General features: G+C 52.9%; 1 protein-coding gene across 10 annotated transcripts in view; it reads right to left on the bottom strand.

Moving 5' to 3' along the window:
* The window catches only part of STIM1 (stromal interaction molecule 1), a 111,239-nt gene that overhangs the window by 9,403 nt on the left and 80,031 nt on the right, over positions 1-21,805 (bottom strand). For 3 of the 10 annotated variants that reach the window (XM_063328460.1, XM_063328465.1, XM_063328475.1), the window contains 6 exons: positions 16,289-16,466; positions 11,365-11,532; positions 9,418-9,518; positions 8,726-8,961; positions 5,859-5,939; positions 2,563-2,962 (listed from right to left, as the gene is read on the bottom strand). In XM_063328460.1, the coding sequence (XP_063184530.1) occupies positions 2,563-2,962; positions 5,859-5,939; positions 8,726-8,961; positions 9,418-9,518; positions 11,365-11,532; positions 16,289-16,466 (1,164 nt within the window). Of the gene's footprint in view, positions 1-2,562; positions 2,963-5,858; positions 5,940-8,725; positions 8,962-9,417; positions 9,519-11,364; positions 11,533-11,913; positions 12,353-14,354; positions 14,383-16,288; positions 16,467-21,805 lie in introns of those variants that run through there. The other 7 variants (XM_063328527.1, XM_063328498.1, XM_063328508.1 and 4 more) reach the window with 4 other exon arrangements.

Here is a 21,805-nt window from a genome sequence, read left to right as displayed (position 1 = left end):
AAGGCCTTTCTCAGCCTCGGCTTCCCCATCTGTTCCGCTCGCCTCCCTGGGAGGCTGCGGGGCGCCAGGCATGTACGTAAAGGCCTCCGAGGCTGGGTATGGAAAAGAGAAAGAGCAAGACATCGGCTTGTGCTGCGGCTTGCCTTCGGGGCAGTCTTTTTAGAGATGCATCTGAGCAGGATCTGCTAACGATGCAGTTTGACAAAAAAATTAAAAGCAACACAGTGAGAACACATTTGGGCACCCGCCTCTTCATTTCTGTTTCCTGAAATGAACAGAGCATGGATGAGCATGGATTCGGGAGTCGTCTGCTATCGCGTAGCTGAAGCAAATCTCAGGCGAAAAGTTCTTACTCTGCAAAAACCCACGGCTAAATCAATTATCCTGCATCAACTGGTGCTCTTTGCTATGGGAAGAGGGAGAGAACAGCCCTGCCTTCCACCGAGGGGCGGCCAATTAGGCTCTGACAAGCTACTAAGTGCCCGTGGGGAACGAGGAGACCTCAGTTATTCTCTCCTAACGACCTCTCGGCACCATCACCTTTTCTAATTGGGATCCCAAAGTCACACCACATTTCCTTCTGCCGCTCTCAGGGGAATCAGCAGGATTGGGACTTTAATCTGGCCAGCAATTAAGTCTGTCACAGGCCTCCGCTGAAAATAAAGAAATAAATAAATCATGTTTACGCGGCTATTTTTGAAACAGCCCATCAGCCCTCGAGCTGCCGGGACAGACCTCCTTTCCGCAGAGACAGGGAGGTCAATGGTAAAGGGGGACTGTGCGATGTTACCAGAACCATTCCCAGCTTTTATCGGTCAAACCGGGACAGCTGCAACTGCACTCAAATTGGCAGTAATTAATCTAAATTTTCATTGGGCTGCTTCTCGTAATCCCCAAACAAACGTTACTAAATCATCCGAGATGTTGCTCTTTAATTGCCCATCGTGGAGCAGGTGCAGTGATTTCCCGATATTCCCCAGAATCCATTACCTGCTTGGAGCTGCCGGGGCTCGGGGATGCGTCGGTGCCCTGCTTTCAGGGGGGGTAAGTTAGGAGGGGCTGAGACATCCCAAACAGAGCCCGTGTGTAACTGATGGCAGGGGAGAACCTACACCCGAGGGCAGAGATACTTGCAGATAAAGGAATAACGGCAGGATGGAGCTGTGGTGACCTGGAATGTTGTCCTGCCTGGATAAATAAACGTGGAGGGACATTGCCCCTGTCGACTTCCTCACTGAGAGACTTCCAGCCTTCTCCCAGAAATCCGTTCCCTAACGCTGGGGATAAGGAGACTATTTTTAATTTTACCAAGGAGAAAGCACAGAATGGAGAGGTGAAAGGCCTGGCCACGGTCACGGCGGCTTGCTGGCAGGGCAGGAGGACAGGACTCCCCGATGGCCCATCACAGCCCTTCCAGCAGCTGCTTCAGCGCCGACCCCTCTGCGCCGAGCATCGCCCCCAGACCAGAGCCCCCCCCCAAACCACACACCCCGCTCGCACCCCAGCCCAGGGCTTAAATGGGACACCCGAATGACATGGGCTCTTCAGCACCCAGCTGCAGCTGGGGGTGCGTCCACGTCACACGAGGGGCGAGGAACTCCAGCGGCTGCTGCCCATGGACCTCCTTCGGAAGAAAACCACCCGGGGTCGTCCAAGGAACGTGACCCTCAGCTCGGGCTACGGAAGGGTTCTGAGCTCGGACGGCTGCCGGAGAGCCCCTCGCAGCCCCCAGTTAGACAGACAGGGTTCCTGCCTCTATGGCCCACCCAGTCCTTTGCCCAACGCCAGCGTGGTGAATCAGGAGAGGTCGGGGATGCAGGGATGTGGATGATAACCAGTTCCTTGGATCCTATCATACACAGGTCTCCAAAGAGCCGTCGCTCGACAGCTGCTACTACTGAAAGGGCCCAAGCTAAAGCCAGTGATCCCGCAATAAGAAGCTCCGGCTCCCTCCTCTTCTCATTATTCAGACATTCCTTAGCCAAAACACACATATGCTTCATCCCCTACCAAAACAGAGGTAGGGAGTCACTCTGAAACACAAAATTCCTAAATCCTGCTTTTTGCCACCTCTTAAAACCGGCACAAATTTCAAACCCTCCGGCAGTGCCAACTACTATCTCCGCAAATCTACCCCTTGTGTTTCCTTTGCAATTCGCTTGTGAAGACCCCAAATAAGTCAAGGCTTCAAATAAGGTCAGTGTTTGTTTGATTAGTTGTGTTACCTTTGTTCTCCCGGGTGCACCACCCAAGTGAACGACTGACTTATTTAGCGATAACCGAGTGCCCAGGAATCCTCATTTGCTCAGCTACAGTTAAACAACAGCACCTCCTCGGTTTGTGCACCCACTGAGTTCGCAGAAATGGGAATGGACCATGGAGCACTCCTTAGAGGGCCCACTGGCACGGGAGAGCGGGTGAAGAAACAAACGTGTGGATAAATAACGAAACAAAGGCCCAAAAGGAAAGAGCAGATGGGATCTAGGAGAAAGAGCACCCGAGCAAGCATCAGCTCTGAGACACAGCAGGCAAGGGGGAGCTAGAAAAGAAACAGCAATATACCCAGAGCTCTCAGTGCGACAGCGAACTCCAGAGGTGACATCAGGAGGGGGTAGATCGGGGATGGAGTCCATCTGAAGGAAATAAGAGGAGGTGGTGTGATGGTAATAGGCAGGGTGGACATGGCAAGCAGGAGCAGATGCAGTGGTGGTGGATGAGGAGCAAGAGGTGGAAGAGGTGGTGGCGGCAGCAGACGATGGGCTGGTGCCGGGAAGGTCAGAACTGAAAGACTGTCCGGAGGAGAGGCTGTGCATTCGACGGAGAGAGACTCTGCCCGCCCGGTAATGGGCAGCTTGGCCCGACTCATTCTGGCCTTGCACGTAACTCTCTACCAACCTCTGAGATCCGTGGGCGTGCTGTGGGTCCACCAGGCGCTGGCGAACTGTGCTGGGCAACGCCGGAGCTGTAAGGAGAGAAAGGGGAGAAGGCTGAAGGCAGCTGGAAAGAGCCCGCACATCAGAGCAGCGAGGAGGCACTGCGGTAAAGCTGCCACCCATGGCCGCAGCACCGTGCCCTCTGTCACCGGGCCACTCGCTCGGGCCACCGCAGCCACCCCACCTTGTGCTATCAGTTACGCCGGTTTTAATGCAGAAGAAGAATTAAGCTGGCGCTACTGCTTAACATGCTAGATTAATGCCCAGCCCATGAAAAAATTACATTTGACATTCCTGATATAGGTGCTTTCTGAACACCTTATCTGATCATCTTGCTTGAGGCAGAAACTGGCTGAGTGATTCATCCCACCCAGCTTTATCCAGGCTCCCTTTATAGTAAACGTGAAGAAGTCGGTACTTTCAGGGCATGATTCATTTCATCCTAACGCAGACACCCAAATCGTTCAGATGCCTCATGCCCTGGCAGTTCTGTTTCCCTGCACAGCCTAAAAAAGGAGCCTCCGGTGACGAGGAGGCACCTAAAGCTGGTGAGATGAGCTCCGCTCCTGGAGCTCCGCTCTGCTCCCGCTCCCAGCATCGCCGCGCCGGCAGCTCCTGGCACAGGAGCTGGGACCGAGAGCAGGGTTGTGAATAGAGCTGCACTTGGTGTTCAGGAGCAGGAAAGCTTCTGAGGGTGCAGAAACCTCCCAGCCTTGTACCCTTCTGCAGGGCAGAACATCTGGGACACGCGGCAGGTGGGTAGTGACTATGGTATTAATTGGGCAGGCATGGGCTTTTGTCATCAATCCACGCCTGAAATTGTATTTTTATATATATCTCTCTCTCCACACCTGGTCCAAAAGTGGCATCCTCTGTTCCCAGGCTGTTTGATAATTAGCTTACTGATCAGAGAGACGCTCAATTGGAAAAATATTCTTCCCTAATTGCAAATTCCTCTTGGTTGGGAGAAAGAGCCTGGACTGCCTCCGTCAGCTGTCACCAGCTCATTAAGAGCTTTTGAAGATCGTAATGATCTTTCTGGCCACGCAGTCTTACCTGGCAGGTAACAGAGGCCAGAGAGCTGAGCTCGCTCCCTCTGCCCCACATCGCCTGCAGTCCCTCCTCTGCCCCACGCCTACGCACAGAGCCGGAGCCAGGTGGTCACCAGCAGAGACCGAGGGATTCACCTGCACAGGGATTTCTGCACATCCCTGTCCATCAGGCACATGGAAAACTAAGGATCCACTGGGCTGCATCGCCAGCAAATGACCAGACCGGTCGTATTTAATCCACTAGCTGTAATTTCCATACAAGATGTTCCTTCTTTGGCAGGAGATAAGGTGTTCAGGATTGTTCAGGATTTCTTATGTGCATAAGAAATAAATATAAAAATGGGTTAAAAAGGCGAACAGACAGGAAAGCTAAGAAATGGAGTGGAAGGAGAGCTCCTTCGGGAATCGAAGAACCAGCAAACCACTGCTATAAAAACATACAGCTAGGAAACAGGAGCCTCCTGCAGCTCATCTGGCAGCACCCGCTTGGGTACTGGATGATCCTGCTGGGACGTATTTCCAGTGGAAGAAGGAACAAGCAAGAGTAACTCGGGCAACTTTGCCGTTTCCACATCCCCGAGTTAATCACGGTTTCTCTCACATGGTCCCACCGCTCAAGTTGGCCACTTCTTGCTTTGCTACACTGCCCACCTACGAGCCTTGCACTTTACACCACCCACTTCCTATTTCAAAACATTTGGTTTTTTTTCTCTTAACAGCTCCGGAGCTGAAACGACGCGAAGTCGAGTCACACAGAGTCAAGGTGGAAAAAATGCCTTGCTCCGGGGGCAACTGCAAAAACCCAGTGGGAGGAGGTGGCGGGGAGAGAGTTAATGGGCAGAACTGGGGCTGTCCCAGCTCTCCCGCCTGCAGCAGGGACAGGAATGGCCTGGCCGGTCCCCGCTCGCCTGCTGCTGGCAGGGATGCAGTTTGGGAGTCTCAGTCTAGAGGGCTAACACGAGGATCCAGGCTCCGCAGAATAATTAATTGGGGATTATAGAGTTTTTGCTATGGGTTTCTTTTTGTCTCGGGCCACGCTTTGCTCCCCTGAGGGTTGTTTTTTCTTTTTCCCCTGGTATTCCACTCCTCAGTTACCGACCCAACACCTCTGCGCTCTCCTTCTGCACCACCGACCCTGCGAGAAGCCCAGGAGCGAAGGCTGAGACCTCCCTTGGCCCGCCACTGCAGGACCGCGCTTCCCGCAAACACCTTCCCGCTCCCAGCACTGCACACGTTTTATCAACGTTTGCCGAACAACCTGCTCATCGTCCTGAGGAAGGACCATCACCGGGCAAGCCCTGACCAAGCACAGCCTGGCCGCTGCTGCTGCTCCTCCTCCTGAATCTCCTCCTCCATCCCACCAGGGACGTTCAGCAGCGCTCCACCAAGGGAAGGCTTCCACCAGCCGAAAAATGCCATCAGGGCAGCAGGGGACAAGTTAGCATAATAAGTGGCATTGCTCAATTTATTTCAGGATAAGGAGGGCAGAAAGGCACGGCAATCGGATGCGAGGAGGTGGGATGGGGAAGGGAATGTCACCACCTCCTCCCGGCCTAGCCTGAACCCTTCATCTCCACCTCAGGGGGAAAAACAAGGGAAAAACAACCCTCCAGAGTTCATAACTGGATTTTTTTTTAAAAAAAAAAAAACAAAACCCCAAAGCACGTGAGGACTACAGCGAACTGTGATTCTTCTTCATCCCGCCAGACTCTTCCCAGGGGTTAGTAAAGATGCTGATGACTCGAGGAGGAGAGGTACGCTCATTAGTTTGCCGTGCCAGAAAGTCGGAAAATCGGTGGATGTATTTTTAGTCCAGAAAAAGGGCAGAGGGTAGAATAAAAAAAAATTAAAATATAATTGAAAAGAACCAAACCAGGGTATTTCCAGAGGGACTGATCCTCCAAGGACAGAGACGAACGGTCACTGAACCTGCGCCCGAAAAGCCAGGCTGCGTCTGGGATGGGCCAACCGGGTGTGAACAGGAGAGAGAAAAACGTGATTTACCGGGAGAATCATCGTGGGCATCAGCAACATCCCCCACACATCTGGGGAGGAAAAACCCCGCGCTTCTCTCCCGAACCAGTTTTTGAAGACAGAGAAAGAAAAATCCTCTAGGGAAAGGCAAACGCCCCCACGCCTTGGGAACCGGGTGCCCGGCGCTTGCGACACAGCGTCACTCCCGCGGGGATGCTGCGGCACACAGGCGGGCGCCGGGCTGATGGGGACCGCGAGTCCCCACTGCAAAAAATCTCCCTTGAGGTGTCTCAAGCAAGAGACAACGAAGCTGAGGCTTAAAATCTGGGGTGAAGGCTGATGCCTCACACAGCGCATCCTGTGGAGAGCTGCTTCAGCTGCTGCTCAGGACTTTTCTTCAGACATCCCTCTCTAATAGCTAGCTTGCATAGAATCACAGAATGGTTTGGGTGGGAAGGGACCTTAAAGATCATCCAGTTCTACCCCCCTGCCCTGGGCAGGGACACCTCCCACCAGCCCAGCTTGCTCCAAGCCCCGGCCAACCTGGCCTTGAACCCCTCCAGGGATGGGGCAGCCACAGCTTCTCTGGGCAACCTGGGCCAGGGGCTCACCGCCCTCACAGCCGAGAATTTCTGCCCGAGATCTCAGCTCCATCTCCCCTCTTGCAGTGGAAACCCCTTCCCCCTCGTCCCATGGCTCCCCTCCCTCATCCAGAGTCCCTCCCCAGCTTTCCTGGAGCCCCTTGAGGGACTGGAAGGGGCTCCAAGGTCTCCCTGGAGCCTTCTCTTCTCCAGGCTGAACCCCCCCAACTCTCTCAGCCTGTCTTCGTCTTTGCAAGTGTTTTATTAGAGCTGTCTGCCTCAGCTTCTAATGGCCACTGATAATCACAAAGATGAGTAGGACACTACTATCTGTTTGAGGCTTTAAACTTTCCCTATGGACACCAACCCCAAAACCCGCCAGCTCCCACCCCCATGTTTGCTGAGCCCTGGAAACAGGCAGATACCCTGTTCCTCCTGCGCGCTTCCCCCAGTGCTCTGCCTTCTTCCCCCATTGCCCTCAGCCCGACCTCAGCACTCGCCTCCAGACCTTCACACCGTCGAACCAGAGCCCGAAGCCACAACGGGGGGCAGTGTGGCGATGGCACATACAGGCACCTCCCGCAGCTCACCCTGCCAGCCCTGGGGCTCTTCTGTTCCTCTTCCCAACCTTCTACCAACCCTGGGGCTCTTCTGTTCCTCTTCCCCACCTTCTACCCATTTAAACACCCTTTGGATGAAGTCCTCACTAGAAAATGACCCGAATCAGACATAACTAAGGGCTCCCCTCTCCCACTTGGAGCTCGGAATGCTGAGTTCCAGCCATCCAGATCACTGTCAGTGCCTGGAACTGCTCCTCAGTTCTCCGTCCTCTTGTGCAAGAGCTAGAGATAGGAAACTGTTATTTGGATAATGCATTTTTTGAGAGAAGCAAGGCCGAATCTGGGTCAGTTTAACATAGGAAGAGCAGTCAGGACGGATTCAAAAACCTTTCGCAGAGAAGGAGAAGGCCTTCGCTTAACCCAAGAGCTCAGCAGTTGAAAGAGCAGTAGGCAGAGGGTGACCCAAGTCAGTCCTTTCCTCCAAGAGATCTGGGACCACCCGCCCCGCCTCCAGCAGCCCCACTCCTCCCTACCGGAGTCGATGCACTTTGTATAGGGACAGTCACCAGTAAAGAAGGAGCGAACGGCCACCGGGGTGACCACTACACACGCAGAGATGGGGCATTGGGGTGTCTGTCTTTGCTCCAGAAAATGACTAATAGGTCGCTACAGGTCGTCAGTGTCACCGCAGCAGACTGCTCCTCCCCATCCGCAATAGCGAGGGGTACAAGTCTTAGAGTCATGGAATGGTCTGGGTGGGAAGGGACCTTAAAGGCCACCCAGTGCCACCCCCTGCCCTGGGCAGGGACACCTCCCACCAGCCCAGCTTGCTCCAAGCCCCGGCCAACCTGGCCTTGAACCCCTCCAGGGATGGGGCAGCCACAGCTTCTCTGGGCAACCTGGGCCAGGGGCTCACCGCCCTCACAGCCAAGAATTTCTGCCCGAGATCTCAGCTCAGTCTCCCCTCTTGCAGTGGAAACCCCTTCCCCCTCGTCCCATGGCTCCCCTCCCTCATCCAGAGTCCCTCCCCAGCTTTCCTGGAGCCCCTTGAGGGACTGGAAGGGGCTCCAAGGTCTCCGCGGAGCCTTCTCTTCTCCAGGCTGAACATCCCCAACTCTCTCAGCCCGTCCTCACAGCAGAGGGGCTCCAGCCCTCAGCGCATCCTCGTGGCCCTCCTGGGCCAAAGCTGAGCACAAGGAGGGGGGGTCCAAGTCCTTCTACATCCCAAAGAAGTGCTCTAGCCAAGGGGAGATGGGGACAATGCACTCTATTGTCCTTTCTCACTTTTCTGAGCCCAGTTCCTGCCTTTGGCTTTTTTTGTAAATGCATAAATTCAGTGAGTTGAACAGAACAGCATGCATATCATTAAATGATGACTAATAACGTCTACAAATGACTAGTTCTGCTGGAATTAAGAGGCTCCAAGCAACCCCAGCAGTGGTGGTCTGGCAGTTAGGGACATTCCTTACCCATAACGACTAACAATTTGGCTTCGGTCATTTAAAAACCAACTTAAGATACCTTAATTCCTCCTAACACGCTTGAACTACCGTTCCAGGTCCGCCCCACGCTGCGGCCCCCAGCAGACGCAGACTCACCACGCGTGGCTATCACGGACCACGTACATTGTATGGACATGGGAGACACCAGCTCTTCGTCCAAATCGTCCACGTCATCGGTCATGATGAAGTGGGAGGGGTTGGGCCGCGGGGTGCCCATCCAGCTGGGGTCGATGTTGAGGGCGGATGCCAGGCTGTGGATGCCCGGGTTGTTGACGATCTGGAAGCCGCAGAGCAGCTCGATCTGCTGCCAGCGATGCAGGCGCTCCCGCAGCGCGGCCGTCACTTCGCTCAGCGCTTGCCTGCAAGCAAGGTTAAACACGGGAAAATGTAGGGAGCGAAGGAAAAACATGCCATAAACTGCCTGAAACAGGGAGGGAAGCGGTTCAGCTTTGTGTCCCAATACTCGAGACATCTTTCACTCCACTTTCAGGAATACGGGAATTAAAAAAAAAACAGCAACAACTGAAATATCCAGGGATAATCGCTTAAGAACGCTGCAGCCTCACGAATCTACGTTTTGATAGGACTTTCAATTGCTCTCCATAACTGCCATTTCTTGTTTCACAGAGATAAAATTAAAAGGTTATTGATTAAAAGGAGCAAGTCCATCCCCACCTAACTAAAGTCAACGGAACCAAAGTTCAGCAAAATGAGACCAAGAGCACCCGTATGGGCCATGGTGCGCCCGGGTCTGGAATACGAGAGGGAGGAAAGAGGCAGAGAGAAATAAAGGAAGATATTAAGTAGATACTCACTTTGCAGTTAAGATTTTATGATCAACATCATCTAGAGATGAGCTGTGAGCCACGTGAAATGTTCCAAACAGGGTGTTTCGCTTCTTTTTAATTTTTTCAGCCTGGAACATCAACAGAAAAAGGTCACAGGAAGAAGACGACCTCATGTTTCCTCCGGGACAAGAACATCCTGGATGGGCTGAGACAGAAATAGTCCCTGCAGCTGTTTGCACACACGTGAGTAGTGCGAAGCGGGTTTTTACTGAAGGATGTTATTCTTCCCAGCACAGTGGGTGAGGAATTCCTCGAGCAGCAGGTTGCTGGTTTCATGCTCCTCCTTGGCCCTTCTCCCACTTTCCCCAGTTGCAGGGAACTGAAGCAGCGACCTCAGCCAGCGACCGGCTCTCACAAAGCCTTGTTTTCTCTTTCCCAGGAGTGTTTCAAGAAACACTGTTAGCGCTCCAAGGTCGGTGGCTCGGGGGAGGTGGTTTGTTTTGGGGTTGGGTTTTTTGCCTTCCCTCTGCGGCACAGCGCAAATTCCAAATGAAATCCCCGCAGCAGCTCTGGTTCACAGACCCAGGGGCATTAACTTGCCAAACCAAGACAAACCAAGGACGCGGATGTGAGAACTAACACAGCGAAAGGAAAACCGTCGAAATGGTAAGACGTTCAGAATGAAAACGTATTACGGCAGACAAATTTCTCCCCGCTGCCAGCTCTGCCTGCTGTGTACGTCTGCAGAGACAAATACACGTTCCAACAGCTCCCCTGCTGCTCCTCGCTTTGTGGTTGGCACAGAAAATTTGAAACAACTGGGAATACAGAAATGATTCATTGCTACAGACGGCATGCGCGTGTTAGAAATTTTGTTGCCTGTGCATGTAAATCACCTGGAGCGGGGATTATGCTTAATCGGTGCCAACCCTCCTGCTTTCTGCCCGCTCACAGCAGTAATTGCACGGGCAGCGATTCGTGCCCCGCATCGTCCCGGGGCTCCAGCCCAGCGCAGGTGAGGGGCATGTGCCGGCCATGCCCTGAGCGGGGATCGCTCGTTAGCATTTTCAGCCCCTACTTACACCTCTATGAAGCTTTGGACTGTGCTTTTTTAAAAAATGCAAATTTAAGGTATTAAAAGGGAAATAAAGAAGGTGCAGAGAAACCTACTCTGCAGGTTTCAATACAGACTGGTCCCAGCCCAGGCTGGGGATGGAGAGCAGCCCTGAGAGAAGGGCTTGGGGGTGCTGCGGGGGGAAAAGCTGGCCATGAGCCGGCACCATGTGCTGGCAGCCCAGAAATCCCCCGCAGCCTGGGCTGCATCCCCAGCAGCGTGGGCAGCAGGGCGAGGGGGGGGATTCTGCCCCTCTGCTCCGCTCGGGGGAGACCCCCCTGCAGTGCTGCCTCCAGCTCTGGGGCCTCAGCACAGGAGAGACACGGAGCTGCTGGAGCGGGGCCAGAGGAGGCCCCGGAGATGCTGGGAGGGCTGGAGCCCCTCTGCTGGGAGGACGGGCTGAGAGAGCTGGGGGGGTTCAGCCTGGAGAAGAGAAGGCTCCGCGGAGACCTTGGAGCCCCTTCCAGTCCCTCAAGGTGCTCCAGGAAAGCTGGGGAGGGACTCTGGATGAGGGAGGGGAGCCATGGAACGAGGGGGAAGGGGTTTCCACTGCAAGAGGGGAGACTGAGCTGAGATCTCGGGCAGAAATTCTTGGCTGTGAGGGCGGTGAGCCCCTGGCCCAGGTTGCCCAGAGAAGCTGTGGCTGCCCCATCCCTGGAGGGGTTCAAGGCCAGGTTGGCCGGGGCTTGGAGCAAGCTGGGCTGGTGGGATGTGTCCCTGCCCAGGGCAGGGGGTGGCACTGGGTGGCCTTTAAAGGCCTCTTCCCACCTAAACCATTCCAGATTCTAGGTTTCATTCCCCAAACCTTTCCCCACGGCTGTGATGGGAGGACCCGGGGACAAGGATGCTGAAATTCTCACCCCTTCCTTGGCCACCAGCAGCTGCTTCTCCGCATTCTGTTTCTTGATGTTGTAGTACTGGACCTCCACCTCATGGGTCAGCTGGAGCCACTTCTGCAGGGCCTCGGGCGCAGCCCAGCTGCAGTGGGACTCCAGCTCCTTCTCCGCGTTCTTCAGCGCCATCCGCACCTGGGAGAGAACCAGCTGGTGCAGCAGCGGCGGGGACAGCCACACTCCTGCGAGGTCACCCCAACCGCTGGCTGCCAACCCGGCAGCTTTTAAGGCAGCAGAAGAAAGAAAAAAAGACTCCACACAACTTAATCTTACTCATGACAGAAGCCAAAGTCATTAAGAGGAGAGCTGGCATCCTGGCACTGCGGGCAAGCAGGAGAGGGGACAGAAAACGCCACTGCTGGGATTCCAGAACACCCTACAGTGCTTTCCCTTCATCCCAAAGGTGAGCTCCTTCCTCAGAAACCTCCAGCTGCTGGGATGCTGTCCTGCCTCGGCAGCTCAGCTCTCAGCAGAGCCCCCCCCCGCTCTCCCTCCCCCCATCAGCTCCTCTCCCTCGCCGCGGCATCGCCCGCGGGGACGCCCTCCAGGGCCCACGGCACCACGCACAACCTGGTTAAACAAGACTCAGGCTTTAGGTGCAGACATTCAGGGCGCCTGTGGTGGCTGCTAGCAATCTCTGCAAAGTTTGCTGCCTGCCCCCAGCTCTGCACAACCCCCAGATTCTCCTCCGGAGGCAGGAACACTGCGCCGGCGTCGCCTTTTCTCACTGCAGCTACTGAGCCAAACAGAGGGAACTCGTCAAGAGACGACTTTCACACTGGAGCAAGACGATAAAAATATTTAGACATAAAACATGTGCTGCTTGGTCAGGAAAAGAAATAACACGCCTGGAATCAGCAGTTTCTGTAGCTTTCTGGGGGACTCTCCTCCCATCCCAGCTCAGGCTCCTCCACACACCATCGGTCTGGTCTCCTCCACACACGCACTGATCTTGCTGGAGAAGGGAGCGATTACAAAATTAGAAGAAAGTGGGTGACAAGCAAGTTGAAGACACCAAAGCCTTACATAAAAGCATTTAGTGCTGGAGACCATCAAGAATTAACACTTCTCTTCCATTACTTTAATAAACCTGAAGCCTGACACAAGCCCTGCGAGGAGTTAACGTGTCCCACAGCGGAGGAACTGAAGGATGGCAACCGCAGCTCGGAGCGGCTGCGATCCAGGGACGGCACAGCGGCGGTGGACTGGACCACTCTGCAACCCCAGCACCTCAAGGCTCAGGAGCGGGGGTATGTGGTCATACACCGTACAACGCAATCCCTTGTTGCTAAAACAACAGCCAGCCCTAAGCACCTTCAAGAGCTTTCGTGGTCCCAGCGAGCCCTGGCCCCCCAGCGCAGACGTTCTCCCAACAGAGGGGGAGCTGGGAGGGTCCAGCTACGGCACAGCCAGGGCCACACTGGTGTCACTGGGATGATGGATGATGTCTGCCCCGTTTTCTCTTTCAGTTCTTTAGAGCCTTGGTCTAAGAAACACACTAAAGGTGCGCAGAGCAATTGATCTCAAAACTTCTTGGGCTACTTGATACACACAGGCACTTTGAATTACTGACTATGATGAAGACTGCTTTGCTTCCTCCTTTCCAACTGCCTCTCTTCCTCCCTTTGAAAGTGGGTTAACTTTAATCTTCACAAAGAAATCCTTCATTTCTAATAGGCATTGAGGCCATCTTAAGCTGAATTTGAGCGATGCCAGGTCACTTATTTCGTAGACATCCATGAATCAATGAGTTACGAGTGAAAAATGGCGATAGGTCAGACTACATAGTCATAACAGCGGGAGTGTGACCAGACCCTTCCCAATGCCCAATGCAGGATTCCCCCATCCGAGTTCAACTACATCCCACATCCGAGCACAGCCGCAAGCGGACTGCAGATAAGTGGTTTTTTAAAAGATTGCTCAAACTTGGATCTTTTGCCTTAACGTGTTACTGAATTCAGTCACGTCTCACCAAGTCTGGCACAGGTGGAATTTCCAGTGAGCCAAAAGCATCGGGTTACACACCAAGACTCGAAATCCCGTATTTTATCCTGGAGGACGTTTGTACAGTCTAGAAATAGCCAGGACGCACCGCACAGAAGAGGTCGGCTACTTACATCACTTCTGTGTCCTTTAGTCTTGGTGAGCATAACTTTGCCTAAATCATTCAAAAAGTTACAAATTACAAACCGCTGACCCCAGGAAGGTGTTTTTTCCTAACTGAAACCACCCGGGAAGGTGTTTTTTCCCCTCTGAGACCATAAGCACCGGGCGCTGCTCCCACCACAGCAGAACCCTGACCACGATCCACAAGCGTCTGGGGTTTAGGAATACGGAGAATAGGCAGGCAGGAAATCTGCCACTGGGTGTTTGGGGTGGAGGAGTGCTCAGAACATTTTCAGGAACAAGGTTTTTATGGAATGGTGGAGAAGGGAAGCGGTGCAGAACAACAGCCAAGGGCCGGTGGTTGAGACGAGCCACGATACAGCAGTGTCCGAAACACAAACCCTCTCGGTTCTGCGGGGAATCGACACACGCGGGAGGTACTTCGTGTGTCTGCATTCCCCTGTGAAGATTTCTGAGATCCCATTTTGATCACTAAGAGCAACAATTAATACAGCGAGGAATGGCCGCTGGGTCTGCGGCCGGAGGCTGGGGGAGGATGACCCATCGAGGGGAGAGGGCCAGTATGAAACACCTGGTATGGGAGAGCCCCATCCCAGAAACACTCTGCTTCTCACACGCCCGATTCCACCGGGAGCTTCCAAACCCTCCAGTACCATTTTAAAGAAGGTCTTGTCTTAATATTCCCTGGGACCCAAGAACATCTTGAAATGGGATGAGTTTTACGGTCAGTGGGAGTGACTGGTTAATGTTATCCGTGGTCTACAGGTGCCGGGCCGGTGACGGTGTTATAATCACACAGTGTGGGTCAGGTGGGTACAACCAATACTCACCCTGGCAAGGCATCCCTCCCGAAGGCCTCTGAGGAACAACAGAGCGGTTCAGTCACCTCTGGCGTTTTGGGTTTCTTATCAAAGGTAAAGTGCAGGGGGGAGAAGGGGGGATGAGCCCCTGCCTCCTCCGATAGCCTGGAGCAGGCGGGGTACAAGGGCTGGGGGTTACATCCTCATTTAACAGCCCACAACCCAACCTGACCGAATTTTTAGATGCCCCGACGCCTGTCCCGAGATGGAGCTTAGCAACTGGGTCACCCCAACCCCATGGACGCTCCAGGCTGGGGGCAGAGTGGCTGGAGAGCTGCCGGGTGAAAAAGGACCTGGGCATGTTGGTCGACAGCAGCTGAATATGAGCCAGCAGTGTGCTGTGGCCGAGAAGGCCAACAGCATCCTGGCCTGTGTCAGGAACAGCACGGCCAGCAGGACTGGGGCAGTGATGGTCCCCCTGTACGGGGCACTGGCGAGGCCCCACCTTGAGTGCTGTGTCCAGTTTTGGGCCCCTCACCACAAAAAAAGACCTGGAGGTGCTGGAGTGTGCCCAGAGAAGGGCAATGGAGCTGGTGAGGGGTCTGGAGCACAAGTCTGGTGAGGAGCGGCTGAGGGAGCTGGGGGTGTTCAGCCTGGAGAAAAGGAGGCTGAGGGGAGACCTTCTCGCTCTCTGCAACTCCCTGAAAGGAGGGGGTAGCCAGGGGGGGTCGGTCTCTTCTCCCAAGGAACAGGCCATGGGACAAGAGCAAACGGCCTCAAGTTGTGCCAGGGGAGGTTTAGGATGGATATTAGGAAAACTTTTTACACTGAAAGGGTTGTCAAGCATTGGAAGAGGCTGCCCAGGGCAGTGGTGGAGTCACCATCCCTGCAGGGATTTAAAAGCCGGGCAGACGTGGTGCTTAGAGATACGGTTTAGTGATGGTTTTTGTCAGTGTTGGGTTGATGGTTGGACTTGATGATCTGACAGGTCCCTTCCAACCCGGACCATTCTATGAATCTATAACCGTGAGGAGGCTGGAGGACCCGTCAGGAGGAACGCTGTTGGATGACGAGACCAGCAGGCATCTGGGCTGGTGGTTCTCCAAGCAGGAAGGAAATCTGCTGTTTGCTGACTATTTGCAGACCTGGGCTGCACTGTCCCACCCCTCCCTGGTTACCTGCTGGCCCAGGACACTCCTTTCTCCCTTGTCAGTGGAAACCCTACATTCCTGTCCCATTTTCTTCCCCATCCTCCGTGGTGACATAAGAGACTGGGCACAGTCTCGCTGGGAGGATGCGCTGATGGCTCAGAATATCCACGGTACGCGCTTGGCTCATGCAATTCTGCCTCACACAATTTCAGTTTAAACTGATATATTCCAAATGTTTCTTTTTTTGCTGGCAGCACATAACACGCAATATTCTGCCTAGGCCTACATTGCAAGATCTAACTTGGGGATGTCTTTTCCTGCGAGTCTGAATTTAAAACTAATCTTTTTGAGAACTGCACTGTAGACCTCTCTGATCCACAAGAAAACATCGTAAGCACAACCAAACTCATTCTAAATATCTCCTAAAACCTTGAATAAATACAAAAGAAGAAGAAAAAAAAGAAAGAGCTCATGGCTTGGAGTGGGAGTTAGAAGTCACCAGAGGGCTGCAGTTCCAGATCAAGTTCAACGCCCCTCCTTCTGCAGGGCAAGCTGGGACGATGCCCATGGCCCCTGAGACACGGTCCATGCCGCCCAGCGCGCTGCTGTACGGACAGGGGATGTGAAACGTGGAGCAGTGGAAGAAATACTTGGATCTTTTCCTCCACAGAGGGGAGTGGGAAAGCAAAGGCGGAGGAGCGTTGTAAGCAGAACGTCACTGGGTTTCTCAGAAGGACGAAGCAGAGTGAGGAGCTGCTCGGTTCTCACTGACATTTCCCCTGGCCGCGCACCCAGGTCTCGCTGGACCCTTACCTGCTCCAGCTCTTGCTCAGCGTATTTCTGCCTGCTCAGCTCATTCTCCGTGCCCTCCCGCAGCTCCCGCAGCCGGTGTGCCTCCTGCTTGGCGATGCTGATCTCGTCTTGCAGTTTCTTCTCCAGGTGCACCTTTTCCACCTCCACGGAGCGATGCTCCTCCTGCGCCTTCTGCAGCCTGCAAGAGACAGAGAGCGAGAGCCCAATGCACATGTCGGGCCACCCGAGCTCAGCTGAGCAAGTCCACGGGCCAGCCAGCTTCTAGACCAACCCTGCTCTTATTTACTCTGCGTTGATGTCAACAGAGATCTGAAAAGTCAAGGAGAAAGTTCACCGTGCCTGGGAAGAAATTAAATTGTCAACTCCACAGCCTCAGCTTTATTTCACTTATTAAATACTCAGTATGTATTTTTTTAATTTTCCAAAGCACATCAAGATTTCCTTTATCAAGCCCCAAATTAATTTGAATTGTCAGTGTTTTTACAAAAATTAAGATCTTTGCCTTTAACAAAAAAAAAGGAGGGGAAGATGTGGCAGAGCAGGAGCAGGTATGAACACCCAGGTGGGATGTCTCCATGTTACATTTCAAAAGCGTTCAAATTCGGGCATGTTTTAATCTTGCCTGGAAGTTATTATTTTTTCTCATGCCAGAATTAAATCGGTAGGAATTACATACGGCAACAAAGAGCAGTAAGAGATTACTTGTAGCCATTCAGAAGAGCTCAGGCATTCAGCCTGGAAGGGCTCAGCCCTCAGATGGAGCCACCACCGCGGCCACCATGAGGTCCTTCAGGGTTTCTGTGACGTTTGCATTTCGAGGGAGTTGCACTGGTGTAAACGCGATCCTCGCACAAATTCAGTGAAATCAAATTAGCATCAGGAACGAACATGGCCTCCGCGGGACTGCACTGTCCTGGAATGGAGCAGTGATGTCTCTGGTTGTGGCCACCCACCCAACCCCCCGTGCCAGCAGATCCTCCCTCGGGGTCCCAAACCCACATGCTTCTGAATACTGAAAGGGTGGGTGTCAGGAGGATGGGGCCAGGCTCTTTTCAGTGGTGCCAGGGGACAGGACAAGGGGCAATGGCACAAACTTGAGCTCCACCTCAACATGAGGAGGAACTTCTTTCCTGTGAGGGTGGCAGAGCCCTGGCACAGGCTGCCCAGAGAGGTGGTGGAGTCTCCTTCTCTGGAGACATTCCAAACCCACCTGGACACGTTCCTGTGCAACCTGCTCTGGGTGACCCTGCTCTGGCAGGGGGTGGGACTGGATGGTCTCCAGAGGTCCCTTCCAACCCCCACTGGTCTGTGATTCTGGAGGCAGGGCAATTGCCAAGTTTAAGGGCAAATATTTGGCAAATATTTGGTTTGCTGAATGCAATGCCAAAATGCAATGAAGGGGTTCACTTCCTAATGGAGGTTCTGAAAACCCACGTTGCACAAGTACCACCAATGAAAGACATAAGAGTATTAAAGGGCTTCCTGCAAAAACCAGCCTCACGGTTCAAACAAAAAATACCTTTTAGGTTGGTTCTTTTTTTTTTTAAATGGTGGCAACAAAGAAAATCTGGAGCAAATTTCTGAGGAATGTGGGACATCCATCTTTGGAGAACCTCAAATCAAGACATGATGAGCTTCCAGAAGGCGTACTTCAGCTACTGGATTGAACACAATGTGTTCAATCTGTGGCTTACACCATCAGAAACCAGGTGCATTGACCTAAGTCCCATCTTTTAAACATGAACTTCTCTTCCAAAAGTTATCACAGTTTGAGACAAATCCATACAAGTTGGACAAACCCACACCGTATGAGCGGCAACGCTATTTGTAACCCAGACCAAACTGAGGAAACTCCTGTTTTCTGCCAGGAGCAGCAAAGCTCTGTCTGCTCCGCACCCAAACCAGCCCCTTCCCCTGTGGGCACTCCATGCCCTACCCGGGCAGCTTCTCTGCATCCGTGGGACCTCAAATAAGGTGCCAACCTACACCGATGGTACCAGCACCGTTTGTGAGGTTAGCGAGGCACCAGTTTAACCAGCAACACCAGTATCCGCTTACAGTGGATAGATTTTCAGTGACCACACAAAGCTCTCCATACAATGAAAAAAACCCAAAACCAAACCCATCCCAGAACCCCAAGTGGAAATCACCTTAGCCAGAAGTGAATATTTCAAGGTCATAAAATCTCCTCCCACTCAAGACCGTCAACATTCAAACTGCAGAGCAAACCAACAGAGCAACGCGTGGGGAGACAGGGGAGAGGGGACAGTGAGGCCTGGCTCTGGGTGTGCTGCACCTGGGCTGCAAATGACAAATAATGACATCAATAAAATAAATGACATCTCGGAAGGGCACTCCTGGGCTCCTGAGCGGCTCCCGCTCACCCCACACCAGCTGGGGCTGAGGAGAAAGGGAGAAGCTGACCCTCAGCCGCTCCCCTGCGGCACACGCAGAGGTGTCCATCATCCCGCCTCGGATCGCAGGACAGCACGTGGCTGTGCGTTCAGTGACGGGACCCATCACTGCCTTCTGGGTCCCAGACAAGGACTCCTCTTCCTCAGGCTCCTCCTCGGCACGCCCATGGCAACACGACACGGACTGGAGGGGCTGGACTCTCCTCAGCCAGGCTGTTGGCTCTCTTCTTGGAAAAGGCTCATTTTCAATTTACAGCTCTGTTAAGAAACTCAAGTGTTTTTCTTCCCAATTTAAAGAGACTCTTGCCAAGACATTCCAAGTTTTCAGATAAACCCACGCTCTCTGCCCTGCGCACCAGAGCTAAAGCTCTTCCATACTAGGGAATCCCAAACCACCAAAATACCTCTGTTTAAAGGAGAAATTCCCCTATCCTATGACGCAGAATGGGAAGGAATTTTATCCTTAAATTAATTCTCCAAGGCACTCTAACATCGTATTTTCCCTTACTAACGTTTTTTCCCTGACAGCAGAGCCTGTATTTCCTTATGTTGGCTATGGACAAGACCACGCTCCGTCTGTGCATTCCCGTTCAAATCCAGCCCGTTCAGCCACACTGGCTTCCCGTGCACTGAGCTCCACGAGACGACAAAGTGTCTTCAGAGCTGCACTTGAAACAAGGGCAAGAAACCGAGGCCCAGCCGGGGGCTTCACAATCCAGGAGCAGATCTTCAACACAGTCAGCAGATCTTCAATACAGACCCTCAGTCATCAGTAGGATGTGCCAAGACGTGAACTTTTTTATCTTGATGGGTCATTTAACTGAGTGGGAAGTGCCACTGTTGAAAGATGTTCTCAAAAAGTATTCTGAAGATGAACAAAAAGTGGTTTTTTGTGTCACTCTTCCCTTCCCAACTCTTCAAGAGCATATCAGAGTTGTTCATCAAACACCAGCGCTAGCAGCTGCTAGGCAACTGGAAAGGCATCAGATGCCTTCTGGAGGCTGTGGAGGTTCAGCACTGAGTTTCAATGAGCCAGGAGGGAGGTTACTTCAAGCTCTAGAGAGACCCTTCTAGAAAATAAGTTTCTGAGCAGAAACTTCAGAACAAGTCCCTGGGAACTGGTGCTGTTGGCAGTTTTTTGCTATTTCTATAGCGGCAGAGGACCACAGCCAGACACTTGCTGGGGCTCGAGGATGAAGCAGCGAAGGCGAATTCCCCACTTCAGAAGAGAATGAGATCAATCTTCTGCCAAGACGCCCCACCAAGCACCAGGAATTAATTCATCTCCCACTTCTTGAGCTCCAGCTCAGTGCCCTCTGCAGAGGACAAGGCCTCCCAGCTGCACACCCTGCAGAACATCACAAGCTGCTCCGGCTTAAGACTCAAGCTATGCTTAGTATACGCGGTTTTGGGTTTCTTCCTATGTGGCTTTAGAGCATTAGTTGAACATCTACTTGTTTACGTGGCTCTGCCCTCGGCAGCAGATCCCAAGGTCGTTCCCCACGCGGCACATTCACAGCAGCCGTCGTTTGGACCTCTGGCATGACCTGCTTGTCAGTGACACCCAGCAGAGACCTCCTGCCCTGGCCGCAGCTCTGCTGCTCCAGGAGATGGACGCTGAGAAGGAATTCCCCTCTTCTTCTGGCTATAGAAAAAAAACAAACTCTTTTTCTTTGGGCTACGTCCAACCTGCAATGTAAAATTACAGAAAGCTTTGTGAAACCAGCTGTGGATTGGAGACGGCTCTGTGGTAAGCAGAGAGGAAATGTACTTTATCTCCATGCCAAGAAGAACGTAGGTCACGTATCCGCACTACTGCCAGGGGAGCCTGCCCAGTTTGGCACCATCACCTTGGTACTCTCTCAAGTGTTTGCCCTCCACATAGAGACCAACCGATGCCATCACGCTCCAAGAAGAAAGGCTTTCAAGCAACGCTCACGTGCGGGACAATTCCCTGAAGGCTGTCATGGGCATGCAGGCAAGAACTCAGGCTGCAGGCTTGGGGGTACGTCATAGGGTTTCCCAGGACTCGGTGCTCGCAGAAGTCTCCACGGTAGATTGACCTCCTTGGGATCCTGGTGTCTGTGCAGCAGCTCCGAGCACCAGCCGTGAGCACGTGTTCCTGGGGACGGGCTCCGCTGTCCAAAAAGCCAGGGGGATCGCTTGTATGGCAGCCAAATCAAGGCTTATCCTCCAAAATTACACTTAAAACTAATGAAAAATAGTTGCAGCCCAAGACTATTGTGCTCTGTTATTTGCTAAATCTGCCCTTAAAAATATCTTCTTGCCAAAAAGCCCCACTGGTTTGTCATAAACAGTCTTGAATCCTCTTTTCCTTCCTAGAAGAGTCCCATGTTCACAGAGGAGCTCTTTTGCAGCCCGTTCTCCGAGGAGCAGTTTTACTGGAACCACCACAATCTCTTCTGTGAGTAGAGGTCACGTTCCTGAAGCTACAGTGTTTTGCCCAAGTGCCCAGAGTTCAACCATTCACATGTAATACTCCAAAATGATTTTTTTTTTTCATTCTTCCCAGGCAACACGCCTGGGTTTAGGTGTCACCGTGTGGGGCAGCACGGATTTTTATATATAGCCCAAAGAGTTCAAGAAGGGAAGCGGAATTCCTCCTTCAGCATGCTTTTTCCCCATCAAAAGCCAGGGGGAAACAGCCTGATCAGCCCGGATGACAATTCTGGGTGAGCTGGAGCACCTCACACTCCTTCCAGAGGCTCGTCTTCCCCTCTAGGTACAGATTCACACCGTCACGTCGGGGTTGGGGACCCTGGTACACTTTCAGTATGAGTCAGATCAGGAGAAACCGCCGTACGTTTCACTGCTCTTGTACAACGAAGTGTGGTAAGTAAATAGGAAGAAGCTATTTGAGATAAAACAAGGCACTCAGGAGGCAGAGTGACCGAGGACAGAGGAGCGCTCCCATCCATCCCGCTCCCTTGGATGTTCTGCTCCTGGAAGCACTGAAGTTCTGAGTGCGGGGAGAGGAGCTCTCCCACGCCAAAAGCAGCAAAACGAAACACAGTCAGGTCTTCCCAGAAACTCAGAAACTATTTTTTTGACCCGCTAATGGAGCAGAGCAGGAACTAAACAG

The sequence above is a fragment of the Chroicocephalus ridibundus genome, chromosome 1, assembly GCF_963924245.1.
Source record: "Chroicocephalus ridibundus chromosome 1, bChrRid1.1, whole genome shotgun sequence".
Taxonomy (NCBI): domain Eukaryota; kingdom Metazoa; phylum Chordata; class Aves; order Charadriiformes; family Laridae; genus Chroicocephalus; species Chroicocephalus ridibundus.
Note: the sequence above shows the minus strand (reverse complement) of the source record. Positions and strands in the feature narration are given on the sequence as shown.